The 18,560-nt window shown below is 43.3% G+C and overlaps 1 protein-coding gene across 1 annotated transcript in view; it reads right to left on the bottom strand.

Annotated features, from left to right (window-relative positions):
* HHIPL2 (HHIP like 2) overlaps positions 1-18,560 on the bottom strand; it is a 28,004-nt gene that overhangs the window by 1,513 nt on the left and 7,931 nt on the right. The window contains exons 4-8 of the mRNA XM_027564491.1: positions 16,669-17,000; positions 15,045-15,171; positions 9,239-9,384; positions 3,121-3,202; positions 95-177 (exon numbers count right to left, since the gene is read on the bottom strand). Of these exons, the coding sequence (XP_027420292.1) occupies positions 95-177; positions 3,121-3,202; positions 9,239-9,384; positions 15,045-15,171; positions 16,669-17,000 (770 nt within the window). The remainder of the gene's footprint in view (positions 1-94; positions 178-3,120; positions 3,203-9,238; positions 9,385-15,044; positions 15,172-16,668; positions 17,001-18,560) is intronic.

Below are 18,560 nucleotides of genomic sequence, written 5' to 3' on the forward strand. Positions count from 1 at the left end.
GACCTGCCACCCCGGGATGGCAGCTGTTTGCATGGGGCACTGTGGCCAGTGCCTCGATGCCAAGGCCTGAGCCTAAAGACAAACATGGACTCACTGGCGAGCGGCCTGAACTGGACCCGCTTACTCCTGGTTTTCACCGGCACTGGTTTGTACCTGCATTTGCCTGGAGGTGCTCTCCTGAAAACAGATGGAAAAAGTGAGGACACAAGACTGAAGACGGAACCAGGAAATAGGTACAGAGTTGTAAGAACGGAGGCCAGCCTTCCCCTCCCCACAGGGGTGGGACAGGTGAAGCAGGGAATCTTCAGTGAGCTCAGGTGGAGAGGAGGAAGGACACAGACATCACAGGGACACTGCAGGCCGTTGGGGGGCAGTGTGCGGAGGGGGTTGGGGCAGGGCCATGGCAACAGAGAGCAGGGTTCAAGTCCTAGGGACCACGGGCAAGCCTTGCTGAGTTTCAACTTTCGCAACTATAACGTAGAAAAAACAATAGCACCATCCTCACAGGGAGATGGGGAGGATTAACTAAGAACTGTGTACTTGGCACACCAGAAGTGATGAATGGATAACTTGTTGTTATTGTTATTTCGGGAGGTTGGTTTGGTTTTGGGGGTATTTTTTGGCCACACTGTGTGGCATATGGAACTTCGCTGATCAGGGGATCAGGGGATTGAATTCATGCCCCTTGCGGTAGAAACACGGAGTCTTAACCACTGGACCACCAGGGAAGTCCTAAATTGTTTTTTAAATGAGATTTTGAAAAACACCCGGAGCAGTGGTCAGCACATACAAACGCTCTGTGGGTAATGATGGGAGTGATGGTGATAAGGAGGAGAATGACGCTCTGCCTCTGCTCTGATGGCAGTGGTGATTCCCTAAGGAAAATCTCTTCAGATACTCACTGCACAGCCCCTTAAGTAATGCCAGCCCCTCTGCCTCCTAGTATTTTGATTCTTAAACTGCTGTCCCCAAGTGCATCTTCTGAAATAAAAGGGGCTTTGCAGACTAGGAACATTTCCAGCTACTTGGTGGCAAAGCCAAGATTCATACCCAGCATTCAGCATTCATACCCAGCTGGGATGGGTGCATTTAGTGCAAAGATGGGCTAAAGAATTAAACAGAGCAGAATCGGGATCCACTGCTACAGAATTTTTTTTTTTTTAAGTCTCAACAATTCAAGTCGTCATTATAACTGAACTGAATGGGCGGCGCTGAAAAGACTTTGATCCAGAAAGATGGATGTGTTCCCATCCTCTGGCCCCTCTAACTAGCTCTACCTCGGGCAAGCAATTGAAGGTAGTAAGGCTCAGTTACTCTAACCTGCAGATTGAGGGTGTCACCCTGTCTCGCTAGGGTTCTGTCAGCATTGAATATCAGGCTGCATGCACAGCATGGTGCCTGGGACACAGAAATGCCTGGATAAATGTCAATGTCTTCTAGGTGGAACAGCCTTCACAGTTGCCTTATGACTGACCTCTCTTGCTGCCAGAAGTGAGTTAAATTATCCCCTAACCTAATCAGGAAACTTTCAGAGGAAGGAAGAAGGGATTCACACACCTGTTGTGTGAAAGACGTTGATAGAAAGAGCAGAAAACTCCCACACACAGTCTCTGTCAGTCACCGGAAGCACTTTAAAGACCCTGGGTTTGCTCCAACCCCAGATCACAGGAGATCTGCATGGAGGAGATGCAGCAGTGGAGACAGCTCAGTCCCTAACTCACCTTGGAAACCCTTCCCCCATCAGGAGAGGCCCCAGGCACAATCTTGAGGACAAAGCCCCTTCCGGGAACTTCTGAGAACACCTAAAGGGAGCCTTATTGCCAAGAGGAACTGAGCTAGGCTGGGCTTCTGAGCCCTCACCAGTGGCTGGACTGAGCTGCCAAATGTCCTCTGAACTACCCCAGATATGGTAACATAAGCCTCAAGGGAAGTCCTCCTTGGCAGGTCTACCTTCAGGCTGATTTGTGGGGAGACTTTCTTGCTTTGGGTAAGAATCCTGAGATAATAACAAATACAGTTCACTGCCCAGAGCTCTCAGGATGAATACCCCGCATCACTCTCCCAGGGACAGATATGGACACATACTCCAAAACCTCACAAATGGGAAGCGGTAGTTTGGCTTTTGCCAGATGAGTTGAAGGCTGGTTAGTCCCTGAGAGAGGTGGGCAGAGAAGCAGAGTTACACATCATAGAGTTCACCAAGTGAATAAACGCTGTCCCTGAATTCTGGAAACAATCAGGTGGAGACACAGAGAATCCTGACAGTTGAAGATACAGCTGCTTCTGGGACTCTCCTGGGACTGGTCCAAGACTGTGCAGATGCCAAAACCTAGTGATGCACGAGTCCTCTATATAAAATGATGGAGTATTTGCATAGAACCTACACATCCTCCTGTATACTTTAAATCATCTCCAGATTACTCATGATACCTAAGAATGCAAATGCTATGCAAATAGTTGTAAATATAATTGCAAATATTACAGAAATTGTTGCCAAGGCATGGCAAATTCAACTTTTGCTTTTTTGTAACTTTCCAGAAGTTTTCAAAATATTTTTGGTCCACAGTTGGTTGAATCCACAGACATGGGACCCACAGATATGGAGGGCCAACTGTATTTTCCAAAGACCAAGCCACGGAAGGGCAGGAATATTTACTCAGGTGGTCAGAGTTGTACACCACTGTCAGATGATCCCAGACAGAAGTTTCCAGAAGCATATTTTTAAAAAAACAAACAAACAAGGGACTTCCTTGGCAATCCAGTGGTTAAGATTCCACACTTCCACTGTACAAATTTAATCCCTGGTCAGGAAACTAAGATCCAGTGTGCAGCACAGTGTGGCCAAAAAAACAACAGGACAGGAGCCACAGGTCTACAACCAGTCATCCTATAAAGGCTCAAGATCTTCATTTTCAACCACAAAGAGATCATTTCCCAAATTTTCCATAACTGTCCTACACTTTCACCAGTCCAATCTGCTTTGAATCTAAAGCAAAGATTTGCTTCGTTGATCACTTCTATTGATAGTAATTCTTGGGGAGTGAGGACTGTCTTTCTGATCTGCCATGGAGATAAGGACTAATCCAAATCACCTGAGAAGAAAAGGAACCCAAATCTCACCTTGATGGGTCAACAAATTTGTAAATGGATCCGTGTGGTGCGTAGGCACTGGGGTAAGAGGTGGCCAAGAAGTAGAGCTCCCCTGAGAAAACAGGAACAGACCATCAGGACAGGACACAAGGCTGGGCCAAGACAGCCAGACGCACAGAAAATCATCACCAGGGGGTTGTGGCCCTGAAATACACGAGCCCCACGAAGGGGTCCCCAGAATCCCACCTGGGGCGAGGCCTCAAGGACTGTGAGCTCCCCAAGGAGAAAGTCCATCTCAGCCCCCAGACCACCTTGGAGTGTCACCCAGTAGAGGCATGTTTCTGCTGGGCGTGCTAAGTTGCTTCAGTCATGTCCAACTCTTTGTGACCCTATGGACTGGAGCCCACCAGGCTCCTCTGTCCATGGGATTCTCCAGGCAAGAATACTCGAGTGGGTTACCATGCCCTCCTCCAGTGGATCTTCCCGACCCAGGGATCAAACCTGCATCTCTTACATCTCCTGCATTGGCAGGCAAGTCCTTACTACTAGCACCACCTGGGAAGCCCATACATTCCATAAACCAAAGGCTTCTCATCTCATTTATCACCACTTTGCTTTCAGAAACTTCACCCCAGTGAGTCTCCATCTCCCTCCCCAGCTCTTCAGTACTGATAAGGATTCTCTGTGAAACCCAGAGACAGGCGAGCTACAGGCTGAAGACCACTTATTACTGAGTTGGTCAAAGTTCATTCAGGCTTTCCATAACATCTTACAGAAAAATCCAAACAATCATTTTGGCCAGCATTGTTCAATCACTAAGTCATGTCAGACTCTGCAACTCCATAGACTGCAGCATAGCAGGCCTCCCTGTCCTTCACCATCTCCCAGCGTTTGCTCAAACTTGTGTCCATTGAGTCGATGATGCTATCCAACCATCTCATCCTCTGCTGTCCCTGTCTTCTTTTGCCTTCAATCTTTCCCAGCATCAGGGTCTTTTCCAATGAGTCGGCTCTTTGCATCACGTGGCCAAAGTATTGGAGCTTCAGCATCAGTCCTTCCGGTGAATATTCACGGTTGATTTCCTTTAGGATTGATCGGTTTCATCTCCTTGCAGTCCAACGGACTATTTGTTACCCCTTCTTTAGGGCTTCCCTGATAACTCAGTTGGTATAGAATCTGTCTGCAATGCAGCAGACCCCGGTTTGATTCCTGGGTCAGGAAGATCCACTGGAGAAGGGATAGCTACCCACTCAAGTATTCTTGGACTTCCCTTGTGGCTCAGCTCCCACGATGCGGGAAGGCTGGGTTCGATCCCTGGGTTGTGAAGATCCCCTGGAGAAGGGAAAGGCTACCCACTTCAGCATTCTGGCCTGCAGAATTCCATGGACTGTATAGTCCACGAGGTTGCAAAGAGTCGGACACAACTGAGCGACTTTCACTCACCCCTTCTTTAGTGCATTGGTCCCCGCTCCCTGCCCCTCACTTCACTCTGTCCTCCAGCTCTACCTTCTTCAGTCCTGGATTCCTTGTTTCCCATGATCTTCCCCTCACTCCTCAGTCCCTCAACTTGGTCTTACCACACCCCGAAGAAATCACCTCTACCCACTGTTCCCTTCATCTCTTTCACAAGGCCGCCTGTTTTTTCCCATTTTCTCCTGTTTGAACTCCAAAAAACACCATTCCCTGCTCATAGTAGGTACCTCATTCCACCTCTTATCACAGTTTCTTATGAGAGACAGTGAAGAGTTGATGAGCCCAACTTCAGCTAGATAAATCTGAGTCTGAATTCCGATAACACTCGTTACCATCTGTATTGTCCTGGGCAACTTCTCCACCTGGGTAACCCTCGTGTTATTTATTCATTTGTAAAAGAGAGATAAGAATACCTCCCCTGATTATTAGACATTGAGTGAGAAAGTGTTCAGTCATCGGCAGTTCCTCTTACTTCCTTATGTCTGTTCACTGGGATAGCTTTTTGAGCTTGGCACAATCTCTGTCCTAACACCGTGGATTTAATACTCTTGCTACTGTGTGCTTCATGCAAGCCCCCTGGATTTATGGAAGGAAACATCTTACCAAGGTACAAACTGGAAAAGCCTAGAGCTTTCAACGGCTCTGGGCTATTTAAACAATCTTCTTCCTTGAATTTGTGGTGAACAGTGACTAATATTTGTTTGAGGCCAAGTGTGAGGCTAATGTTCTTTACAGAGCCCTGCACACAATGTAACAGCTGCCTAATAGACTGGTTTTGTGGACTGACCCTATAATCTTCCCCTTGTAAGGGGTGGTGGGGGGTGGAGGTCTGAGGAGTTAGGACAAACCTTTCCCTAGAGGCAGTTGGCCCCTCTGATTAGAAACCATCACCTCATCCGAGGTGATGCTGACATGAGATAAATGAGTTGTCTACCAACATGTACACAGGTCACCCTTGGGCACAGGTTCTTCCAAACCATGCAATTTCTGGTCTAAAAGAATTGGAAACCCTGTGTTACTGCATATTCCTACACATGACCATAGTTTTTGTAAATTATATATTCTAAACATGCCATAGACTTCCCATTGTATTTTTAGAAGACAATGCTAGATGTGAATTTCATCTATAGGGTCTAACTGGCATTTTTAAAGCATTGTTGTTGTTTAGTCGTTAAGTCGTGTCTAACTCTTCTGTGACCCCATGAACTGTAGTCTGCCAGGCTCCTCCATCTGTGGGATTTTCCAAGCAAGAATAGTGGAATGAGTTGCCATTTCCTCCTCCAAGGGGGATCTTTCCCACCCAGGAATTGAACCCATGTTTTCTGCATTGCCAGGCTGATTCTTTACCACTGAGCCACCTGGGAAGCCCCTTTAGAACTATATTTTAGGGTAAGAACAACACACCAAAAAACTGTAACAGGCTATATAAAGCAAAACATTTGCAATATGAATTTACTGCAATCATTATGAGCTCAGCCAGCCCTCTTGGGAATGTGCTTCCGTGACTGACATTCAGAAACCCAACCCATCAGAACTCAGCCATACAGCCCCACGCCCACCATTTACTCCATCTACTCACTCGTTTATTTGTGCCAGCTGTCGGCTGGAAGAGTCAGGAAATAACTGTAGCAACAGTGAGAGCAGAGCTCTGGTGCAACTAAAACGGGGCTTATCACACTCGGTTCTAAATGTGTCAGTAATGGGAAAGACTCTGACACACGCAGAAAATCTGAATCACTGCGCAAAATCATAAAAGCACGCAACTCTGAAGGAAATAACTTGCCTTGGGAACAGCCACCCTGGTTTTAGGGCTGCCCTTTGGGCAAAGTCTGGCTTGGAAACACCTTGGCAAGTCCACTCCATCAAATTCAGCCAAGGACACTTTTGTTTGCCAGATGTACTGAGTGGTGTTCAAAAACTGCCTTGTTTTCTCCTGCAACAAGTCTACGGGCTAAACAAACCAAGCCACCAAAACCTGGCTTTTCTGTGGCCTCCTGAAAAGGAACAAGCCACAGAACATGGCAGCCCAGGGACCCCGGGAAGGCTGCCTCCAGGGGTCTCCAGGCTGTGAGGGCTCCAGCCTCCTTGGGGCACCAGCAGGGGAGAGGCCCCACCGCTGACATGGCCTATGGCTGACATTCATTTACATCATCCACTTTCCACTGAACATGAGCCTGTGGTTTCTCCCCTTTTTCGTATGTTTGGATTTCCAATTTGGAACTCACAAAGACTTTTCTCTATTAAGAATGCTTAAATTTTCCAAAATATCATCTGCTTCTATAACATATTTATCTCAAACTATCTACTCACCAGCTATTTGAGGACTTCCCTGGCAGTCCAGTGGTTAAGACTCCTCACTTCCAATGCAGGAGGTGCAGGTTTGATCCCTGGCCAGAGAACTAATATCCCATATGCCATATGGCATGGACAAAAATACATTTTTTTAATTAATAATAATAATAAAAAAACATAAGCTAGCTGAGAGGAAGGGTGCAGCTGCTGACTGGCTTTCTTTATGTCCCACTCAAGTGAAGCTTTTGTACAGCCACCCTTGGGTCAGAGTGGAAAGAAACCAAACACTGAAGAAACCATCAAGGCTCTGGTTAGCACTTGTAGAGAGTCCTGTGGAGAAGGCAATGGCGTCCCACTCCAGTACTCTTGCCTGGAAAATCCCATGGATGGAGGAGCCTGGTTGGCTGCAGTCCATGGGGTCGCTAAGAGTCGGACATGACTGAGCGACTTCACTTTCACTTTTCACTTTCATGCATTGGAGAAGGAAATGGCAACCCACTCCACTGTTCTTGCCTGGAGAATCCCAGGGATGGGGGAGCCTCGTGGGCTGCTGTCTATGGGGTCGCACAGAGTCGGACACAACTGAGGCGACTTAGCAGCAAGCCGTAGGAGTAGAGAGTCCTGTGTCTGGAAGAGACCCCTAAGAGATCACTGTGTTCTCTTCCGTGCCTCAGAGCATGGCTAGATGCAATGCCAAATACCGGAAGGATCACAGGCCTTGTCACCACTTACGTAAACAAAATAAACCTTTAACTTTCAAAATGACACATAACTTATATAAAGCTTAAATTAAAACTTCATTTTCTGAGTTAACAATTTGAGGATATTTGTTTTCTCGTTGTTTGTTTTGTATGGGGATTTTTTGTTTCCTTTTGTTTTTAACTTTTTATTTTATATTGATGTTGAGCCAATTAATAGTATTGACAGTTTCAAGTGAACAGCAAGGGACTCAGCCATGCATATATATGCATGTATTCTCCCCTAAGCTCCCTCCCATCCAGGCTGCCACACTGAGCAGGGTTCCCTGTGCTAAACAGTAGGTCCTTGTTGGTTATCCATTTTATTGTATATTTTTCAAAATGGGAATATAATTGCTTTACAATGTTGTGTTAGCTTCTGCTGTACAGCAATGTGAATCAGCTATGAAAGTGAAAGTGTTGGTCGCCTAGTCATGTCTGACTGTTTGCAACCCCATGGACTGTAGCCCACCAGGCTCCTCTGTCCATGGAATTCTCCAGGCAAGAGTACGTTGCCATTTCCTTCTCTAGGAAAGCTTCTCGATCCAGGAATCGAACTCGAATCTCCCACATTGCAGGTAGATTCTTTAATGTCTGAGCCACCAGGGAAGCTGTGAATCAGCTATAAGTATATATGTATACTTATATATATCCCTGCCCTTTTGAATCTTCCTCCCACCCCCACCATCCCACCCATATAGGTCAACACAGAGTGGATATTTATTAAAGCTAAATCCCTCTTTCCCTTCACCACTGTCTCTCATACATGCACAAATGCCTTGCTCTGTTGATGCCCTTAACATACGCCTAATGGCTCTAGTGTGTAGCCTCCTACCTAGCTGTCTACCCTTTTCCCAGATCTCTCAAGAAAGAAATTCTCCCTTGTTCATTCACAGAAGTTTCCTAACAAACTCTGGGCAGGATCAGGAAGAGCCCAGCCCAGCTAGTGGCTGATCATCAGAGGTACTTTCTCCCAGGCAACAGCAGCAGGATAAATACCCACTGTTGGCTCTGTCTACATTTGTATAATCACAGATTAGAACAGTCCTTCACAGTCAAAGGACTGAACAGACTACAGTGCAGACCTTGGTCTACCTTCACAGTGAGCTGTACAGCCAACCAAGAAGGGATAAGTTGGCATAGTCAGTCTGTTTCCCTCATTGGTGAAATAAGCAAAATAATTACCTTATGGAGGTGTCGTGATTACTAAATAAGATTTTAAAATGTGAAGTGCCTAGAACAGTATCCAGTTCATTATAAAAGGTGGGCGATAGTGAAAATAGAAGAAGTGGTAGTTTCTATTTAAATAATAAGAGTAATAATAACAACAGCAATGATAATTATTATATAAATGTTTGGGGCTTCCCAGGTGGCTCAGTGGTAAAGAATCCACCTGCCAAGGAGGAGACGCAAGTTTGACCTCTGGGTCAGGAAGATCCCCTGGAGAAGGAAATGGTGACCCACTCTTGTATTCTTGCCTGGGAGATCTCATGGACAGAGGAGACTGGTGAGCTACAGTCCCTGGGGTTGCAGAACAGTCGAACATGACTTAGCAACCAAACAACAACATAAATGTTCAGTTCACAATGCCTGTGACTATCTAAGATCCAGTAACCAGAAATCAATAAACTGTTAACATTTGTTACCTGCTTCATCTTCACCAAAGGAGATGATAAACTTGCTGTGTGTGCTGATCAGCCCTGGGAAGGCACAGGATTCAGTGCTGCCCAGGCAAATGTCCTGTTTCTTCCATTTCTTGGTTTTTCTATCTTCCTGCAAAGCCATAAGTCGACTAGATGAAAAGCAAAACCTTATATTTTAGGAATCCATATCTCTACCCGGCAGGATATTTTTTTTTTAAACTTTACAATATTGTATTAGTTTTGCCAAATATCGAAATGAATCCACCACAGGTATACCCGCATTCCCCATCCTGAACCCTCCTCCCTCCTCCCTCCCCTACCCTCCCTCAGGGTCGTCCCAGTGCACCAGCCGCAAGCATCCAGTACCATGCATCAAACCTGGACTGGCGACTCGTTTCATACATGATATTATACATGTTTCAATGCTATTCTCCCAATTCTCCCCACCCTCTCCCTCTCCCACAGAGTCCATAAGACTGATCTATACATCGGTGTCTCTTTTGCTGTCTCGTACACAGGGTTATTGTCACCATCTTTCTAAATTCCATATATATGTGTTAGTATACTGTATCGGCAGGATATTTTTTTTTCCTCCTAGAATCTGGGAATCCTGGAATACTAGGACTGAGTCTTCCATAGGAGGTCAATAACTAACCGCCCTTAGGAATCAAAAAAGCTGCTTCAAAGATATTTCTGACACCATCTTGCCCTGGATGGGGACGCTCACTTGCTATTGTAAGAGGAGTTTGGTGTCCTGTGAAGCTTGCACCACCACAAAAGACTAATTTTTATTAGCTGGATCATTGCTCATCATCTCTAAGCCTCAGTTTTCTCATCTATAAAATGGTGGATAGTAAGAAAATTTACCATAGGCAAGAATTGTTAAGGTTAAATAAGATAACATATGTAAATATTCATATATTACCAATGTGCTTAGCATATAGTAAGGACTCAAAACAAGTAGCTATTATTATTATTATTATGTCTGTAGAGTAGCAGTTGTTACTTCGTATTCCACTGTCCATCTATCTGAACTAAAAGAAGGTTTTTTAGAAGAAAAGGGAGAGAAAATTGGGTAACCAGGGGTATCAGCTGAAAAGTTTCATAGAAACAGAGATGCTCAACCCACAGTAATTCTAGTGCATAGAATTCAATTAAAAATCACTGCATATCTGTTATGTGTGGGGGTGAAATGGTGGGTAGAGGTTATGGGGAAAACATAAAGAACAATTAAATCCCAAAGATCTGACAAATTCCTTGACAGCAGACTACAAAGACTCACTCAGAAAGAAATAAGCTGAGTAGCCTGTGTCTAGAGATGGAAATGGCAACCCACTGCAATATCCTTGCCTGGGAAATCCCATAGACAGAGGAGCCTGGCAGGCTACACTTCATGGTCAGAAAGAGTCAGACACGACTTAGCATCTAAACAACAAGCCTGTATCTATTAAAGAAACTGAATTTGTATTTAAAAGTCTCCACAAGGAACACTTCAGAGGACTTCTGGTTTCCAGTCCAGCATGTAACAAGTTTGGAAGTCGGCACACCATCCTAAAATAAGCAAAAGACTGAAAAATCAACAACTTCTTAGATTCATAAGAGAAGCGAGGTCACTGGGAAAACCATTGCCCCCAAAATTAGAGAGATAAGCAGGCAGATACAGAGAATCACAACTTACAGAAAATCAGAAGCCCAAACCTTCACAGGTATCAGTTCTGGGGTTGGAAAACCTAACATGTAATTGACAAATTGCTAGAAGTTCCATATGGACAAAGCGTGAGTTAGACAGGGGTGCCCAGCCATCCAGGGTCCCTACACTTTTGTGAGTTTTATCTCCAGGAGCTTGACCAGTTTCCCAAAATAAATATCAGGAAAAATCTACTTGTGCTTCCAGCAGGAGAAGGGGGAAAGGAATCATTTTGAAATACACCAGTGCTTTCTGTTTCTCTTAACAAATGTCTGTCCTCAGGAGAAACTAACCAGAGACTATCCTGCCAGGATTTTATCAGAACCTCACAGACCTGGGGTAAGGAAGTACCTAACTCTAGCCAACTCTAGCTGTCCTGTCCCACCTAAATGTGTATGGAGGCAGGGGGGCTACTGAAAAACCCTGATGAAGTTCACAGTCCAGAGGCTGCTGCTGCTGCTAAGTCGCTTCAGTCGTGTCCAACTCTGTACGACCGCATAGACGGCAGCCCACCAGGCTTCCCCATCCCTGGGATTCTCCAGGCAAGAACACTGGAGTGGGTTGCCATTTCCTTCTCCAATGCATGAAAGAAAAGTGAAAGTGAAGTCGCTCAGTCGTGTCCGACTCTGTGTGACCCCAGGGACTGCAGCCTACCAGGCTCCTCCATCCATGGGATTTTCCAGGCAAGAGTACTGGAGTGGGTTGCCATTGCCTTCTCCAGTCCAGAGGCACAGGCTCACTAAAAAACTCAGACCTAATCATAAGACTAGAACACTTCCTCTCCCCCACACATCACCACCACTTTGCTAAAGACCAATTTACAGCAGTTTCTTTTACCCAGTGCATCATACCTAGCAATCAGGAAAAAAATTACAAGGCAAAAAAAGGTAGTTTGAAGAGACAGAACAAACATCACAACCAGATTTGGATGTGGCATGGGATGATGGAATTATTAGATTCAGAATTTAAAACAACTATGATTCATGCTCTAAGGGCTCTAAGGATAAAGCAGACAGCACGCAAGAACAATGTAAGCAGAGATAAAGAAACTCTAAGGAAGAATCAAAAAGAAATGCTAGTGATCAAAAACATCATAATTTAAATAAAAAACACTTTGACAGGCTTATTAGTAGACTGGACACAGCTGAAGAAAGAATGAGTTTGAGAATATCTCAATAGAAACCTCCAAACTGGAAAGCAAAGAGAAAAAAGACTGACCAAAAAAAAAAAAAGAACAAAATATCCAAGAAAAGTGAAACAACTTTTCTTTTACAACATAAAGTTGTAACATAAGCATAACAGGAATATCAAAAGGAAAAGAAAGAGAGAGAAGAGCAGAAGAAATATTGGAAACAATAATTATTCAGAATTTCCCAGAATTACTGTTAGATATTAAACCACAAATCTGGGGAGCTCAGGAAATACAAAGCAGGATAAATTCTTTAAAAATTACTTATAGGCAGATCTTATTCAAACTATGGAAAATCAGGCATAAAGAAAAAGAAAAGCTGAAAAGAAGCTGGGAATGGAGGGGTGGCACTTTCAGTATAGAGGAACAAAGATAAAATTTACATCAAACTTCTCTTCAGAAACCATGCAAGCAAGAAGAATGCAGAGTGAAATATTTAAAGTGTTTAGAGAAAAAAGTCACCAACCTGTACCTGGTGAAATTATATTTCAGAAATGAAGGACAAATAAAGACTTTCTCAGACAAACAAAAATTGAGAGAATTTGTAACCAGTGCATGTACCTTGCAAGAAATGTTAAATGAAGTTCTTTTGAGAGAAGAAAAATAATATCAGTCAGAAACTCAAATCCATATAAAGAAAGGAAGAGTATCAAAGAAGGAATGCTGCTAAGTCACGTCAGTCGTGTCCGACTCTATGCAACTGCATAGACGGCAGCCCACCAGGCTCCCCCGTCCCTGGGATTCTCTAGGCAAGAACACTGGAGTGGGTTGCCATTTCCTTCTCCAATGCATGAAAGTGAAAAGTGAAAGTGAAGTCACTCAGTCGTGTCCGACTCTGTGTGACCCCATGGACTGCAGCCTACCAGGCTCCTCCATCCATGGGATTTTCCAGGCAAGAGTACTGGAGTGGGTCGCCAGTGCCTTCTCCAAAGAAGGAATAGGGGAAGGTAAAAATCAAAACTTTTTTTTATTCTTCACTGGTCTAACAGATAGAAGTTAGTTCAATATACTAACAACAATTACAACAATATACAACAGCAACAATGTATTTAATTATGTATGCTTATGTATACAGTAAAATAATAGTATTATTAAATTATAAAATGTTAATAATTATTATATATCACTGTTATAATTATTATACATGCTTATATATAAGTGAAATGAATGATAACAATTAGGGACAAAAGGGAAGAAGTAGGATTATTTTTTTATTGTAAAACACAGACTACCCAGGAAGTTTTGTAATGTTGTTTGAAAGTGAACTTAGCTTAGTTGTAAATGTATATGGCAAACTCTACGCAACTCCTTAAACAAGATTTCAAAACGTAGTATGATCAATATGCTAACAAAGGAGAGAAAATGGAATCAAATAAAATGTTCAATTGAATCTGCAAAAGGCAGAAAAAGAGTAGAAGAAAAAACAGGAACAAAAAACAATATCAAAAAATAGAGGAGTAGTGAGTATGGTAGATATCATTTCAACCATAGCAATAATATCTTTGAATGTCAATGGTCTAAATGTACCAATTAAAAGACAGAGATTGCCAGAATGGATCAAAGAATAGGGCCCAACTACCATTAAAATGGTCATCTACCATTAAACATCAGATCTAGATGGCTTCACTTGGAAGGAAGAAACACATTTTACACAAATTAGTCCAGATAATTAAAGAAAAGGAAATACACTTTAACTCATTTTATAAAGCTCACGTTAACCTGAGGCCAAAATCTGACAAAGGTATTATAAGAAAGGAAAACTATAGCTCATTTGTTTCTTCATGAACAGAGATACAAACATTCCAAACACATTAGCAAGTTGCATTCAACAATATATTAAAACAAAAACAATATATTAATCAAATACAACATGATCAAGTGATATTTTTATCCCAGGAATGCAAGATTGCTTCAGTGATTAAAAAAATATATATATCCATCAGTGCAATTCTCCATATTAACAAACTAAAAATGAAAAAGCCTCATGATTCTCTCACTAGATGCGAAGATACATATGACAAAATGCAAAATCGTACCTAATACAAACTCTCAGCAGACTAGGAATTGAAGGAAATGTCCCCAACCTGAAAAAGGGCATACACAACCCCAGCTGACAAGCATCAATCTGATTGGTAAAAAATCGAATGCTTTCCCCCACTTCTATCCAACATTGTACTAAAGGTTAAAATGAAGCAACAAATCAATAAAAGAATAATAAAAGGCTCCCAATTCAGGAAAAAAATAAAGGTATCCATATTCATAGTGAAATTATCTTCTACATAGAAAATCCAACAGAATAAACAAAAAAGTCACTAGAACTAATAAGAAATTAGTTACATGTTATGAATTAATATATATGTTATATATATGCTGAATATATACTTGTTATATATATATATACACACATATATAGCAACATTCAACATAGCATCAAACACTACGAAATACTTAGATGTCCAAGACCTTTTACACTGAAAACTACAAAGCTTTGCAGCAGTTTTATTCACAATCCCCCCAAAGTGGGGACAGCCAAAACATCCATCAACAGGAAAATAAATGAATAAACTCTGGCATATTCATGCAATTGAATATTACAAAGCAATAGAAGAGACAAACTCCTGATACATGCAAAAGCATTGACAAATTTCACAGACATTACTCAGTGAAAAAAGCATCTATGATGAGAGTGGTTATCTCTAGCTAATGTGGGGGCGGTGGGGAGAAAGGGATGGTGTACTGACAGGCAATAGGCAAGAAGGAACCTTCTACAGCGACAGAAATGTTCTTCATCTTGATATGATTAGTCTTAATACAAGTGTATACACTTTTAAAACTATACAGCCACACTGTTAAGACATTGAATTTTGTGATATGCAATTTATACTCCAATTAAAATGTTGAAAAAGAGAGAGGGGACATCAATCCTTCCTTACCCACTCATGAAGTCCCCAAAGATGTAGAGACCATTGAGATTTGGGGATTCACATCCACGGTAGACATAGCCTCCAGTGACTGACTTGCCCACTGCATGGCCATAAGCATAGATCGGCAGAATATCGTCTGTCCAGGAACAAGGAAAAAGAGTGTCATAGCTAAACCTGGGAGCTTCAAGGAGGAAGAAGGCAGTTTTTAAAACCAATTGCCTTACTGAGTGGAGAATGTTTCATCTCTTGGTCTTTGGGAGGACAGAAAGCCAAGTAAATCATGTTTATCTTCTCAACAGACCAGCCATGATATTCGTGAGCTTCCCATTTGATTGGCCTCAGAAAGCATAGAGGAAGCCTAAAGTTCCCTCATCTGTGGGGCAGTGACCTGGAAATCAACACCCTTAAATTTTTCCCCCAGGTCAATATGGCAGATACTAAGGTTTAGGATTTGGAATATTGTAAGGACCGGATGACTGCTTTGAGACCTTCTCAGGACAGACCATCCCCTGTCCTCCACCTGCCTCTTGTCTATAGAAAAACTTTAGCCAAAGAATAAATTTAATCAGAGGAATGAAAAAATACAGAAGCAAGGAAAATAGTCAAACAGAACAAAATAATAGTAATTTAGTCATTAAACTAAATCAAAGACCTTTAGTTCCTCCTCAAAGTCTATAGATATATACTGAGCCATATCCTTTGAGCATATAATCCTTTCAGTATTATAATGAAACTCCCACCAGATGGAAGAAGTTAACTACATGATGGCCAGACTGTAGCCATAACATTAACTGCTCCATCTCCCACAGTTCCAAGAACTGGCCTCAAGGAAATGGAAACAAAGCAGCCCTGGAACTAAAGATTAACTATACTTAAAACAATCAAGATAACTCTGATCAGACCACCCTGCATGACCAATTTCAAGAAAAGTGTCAGAGATGGCTGTCCTGTCCTACGTAGCTCTCTCCCTCCACCTATATGCCCCTGAAACTCCCATTTAAAATTCTTTCCCTGATTAGCAAGGGGAAATTGGTTCTTTGGGACACTAGTCCACCTTCTCCCCAGGACTGCCAGCTTCCTCAGTAAAGCTATCTTTCCTTGCACTCAACACTTGTCTCTCAGTATTGGATTCCTAAGTAACAAGCAACCGAACCTGAGTTCAGCAACAGAAGGACGAAAAGACCAAGCAATGGTGATAAAGTCAGAAAAATTAGAATTTTAAGCCAGATGGAGTTTCTAAAGCACACCTTGATGACTGATGTTTAGGGACTGTATACGGGATATCATTTCAGTGGCAGTTCCAAATAAATAAAAACATATAGCCACTTATTTTCCTTTGAGGATGGTTCAAAATTGTATGCCTGAAAATCATGTGAGTAACTTATTTGGAATATAGATTCCTAGGTCAATCCCACCACGCCCCCAATCCACCCAGGATTCAGTTCATTAGTTGGCGAGAAATGCCCCGACTTTCAGGTGCCAGTGGCTAGAGAACCACTGAGAAGCACAATTCCACAGGACACAAACAAGGGCACTGTAAGGACCTGCAGACAAGACACTCCAGGTTTTATTCTCCCACCTCCACCCGCAATTCATTCCACTCACTCAAGAAATAAGAGGGCTTCTCACTTACCCAAAGAGGCATTTTGACAGAGCTTTTTGTCGTAACATTCAAACCCCTCCTTTGCCCTCCAGCCATAGTTTCCACCTTTAACAATGATGTCAACTTCTTCAAACCGGTTCTCTCCCACGTCCCCACAGAACATCCGACCTCGGCCCTGATGCGTGACAGGGTCCCCTCGGTCCACGGCACAGCGCCACATGTTTCTGATCCCGTAGGCGTAGATGGCGGGATGGGCCCCCGGCTCAGAAACAAATGGATTGTCCATGGGCACTCGGTACCGCTTGCCACCTGAGCCGGCCCCATTCACATCGATCCTTAACACTTTCCCCAGCAGGGAACTTCTGAAAGGAAGAAGGCCAGAAACAGGAACAGGAGAAATATGAAGATGTGAGATTGCTAGGTCACATGATGCTGCTGCTGCTGCTGCTGCTAAGTCGCTTCAGTTGTGTCCGACTCTGTGTGACCCCAGAGACAGCAGCCCACCAGGCTCTCCCGTCCTTGGGATTCTCCAGGCAAGAACACTGGAGTGGGTTGCCATTTCCTTCTCCAGTGCATGAAAGTGAAAAGTGAAAGTGAAGTCGCTCAGTCGTGTCCGACTCCCAGTGACCCCATGGACTGCAGCCCACCAGGCTCCTCTGCCCATGGGATTTTCCAGGCAAGAGTACTGGAGTGGGGTGCCATTGCCTTCTCCAGTAAGTACCACAGACCCACTCTATATTTTCCCCACAATTAACAATACTGTACTATACTGTACTGCACACTTAAACTTTTTAAGAGAGTGGATCTCAGGTTACGTATTCTAAATAAAATAAAACATCTCAGAACTGGAGGAGATGGCCCAAGATAGTCTACTGAGAGTGGATCTCAACTGACAACCAAGAATCACATGGGGAGATAACACACACACACATACACACACACATATATATATGTGTGTGTATATATATAGTTAAGACTTTCCAATTTTTGACTCAAAGAGAACTATTAGGCAAAAGTTTGATGCAGCCCCGGTCCCTGTGACACTGAGCAAGTTGCAGCTTCAATTTTTCTATTTTTATAATGGGGTGGTTTCTCTCAGGTTTGGTTTAATACTTTGAATTTTTTAAAGGAACTGGTTCTATTCTTCTTCATGTAACAATGTGGGCAGTAGAAAGAACAGAGGCTTTTGATGACTGTGGTCTCTGAGCCTAAGGAAAGTTATGACCAACCTAGATAGCATATTCAAAAGCAGAGATATTACTTTGCCAACAAAGGTCCATTTAGTCAAGGCTATGGTTTTTCCTGTGGTCATGTATGGATGTGGGAGTTGGACTGTGAAGAAGGCTGAGCGCCGAAGAATTGATGCTTTTGAACTGTGGTGTTGGAGAAGACTCTTGAGAGTCCCTTGGACTGCAAGGAGATCCAACAGTCCATTCTGAAGGAGATCAGCCCCGGGATTTCTTTGGAAGGAATGATGCTAAAGCTGAAACTCCAGTCCTTTGGCCACCTCATGCGAAGAGTTGACTCATTGGAAAAGACTCTGATGCTGGGAGGGATTGGGGGCAGGAAGAGAAGGGGACGACAGAGGATGAGATGGCTGGATGGCATCACTGACTCGATGGACGTGAGTCTGAGTGAACTCCGGGAGTTGGTGATGGACAGGGAGGCCTGGCGTGCTGCGATTCATGGGGTCTCAAAGAGTCGGACACGACTGAGCAACTGAACTGAACTGAAAGCAGGGGAGAGTAACACCACTTTGCAGTGTGGCTGTGATGTAAGGGTTAAATGAGTTAGTGTGCATATAGCATGCCATGCAGTTTCTGACATACAGTCAGCATTCAACAAATGTAAGCTCTTTATTATTACCAACCCTGATATTTTTATTACTAGGGATAACGAGAGCCACAGGCTTGCTGGGTACA

The sequence above is a fragment of the Bos indicus x Bos taurus genome, chromosome 16 (genome assembly GCF_003369695.1).
Source record: "Bos indicus x Bos taurus breed Angus x Brahman F1 hybrid chromosome 16, Bos_hybrid_MaternalHap_v2.0, whole genome shotgun sequence".
NCBI classification, from domain to species: Eukaryota; Metazoa; Chordata; class Mammalia; order Artiodactyla; family Bovidae; genus Bos; species Bos indicus x Bos taurus.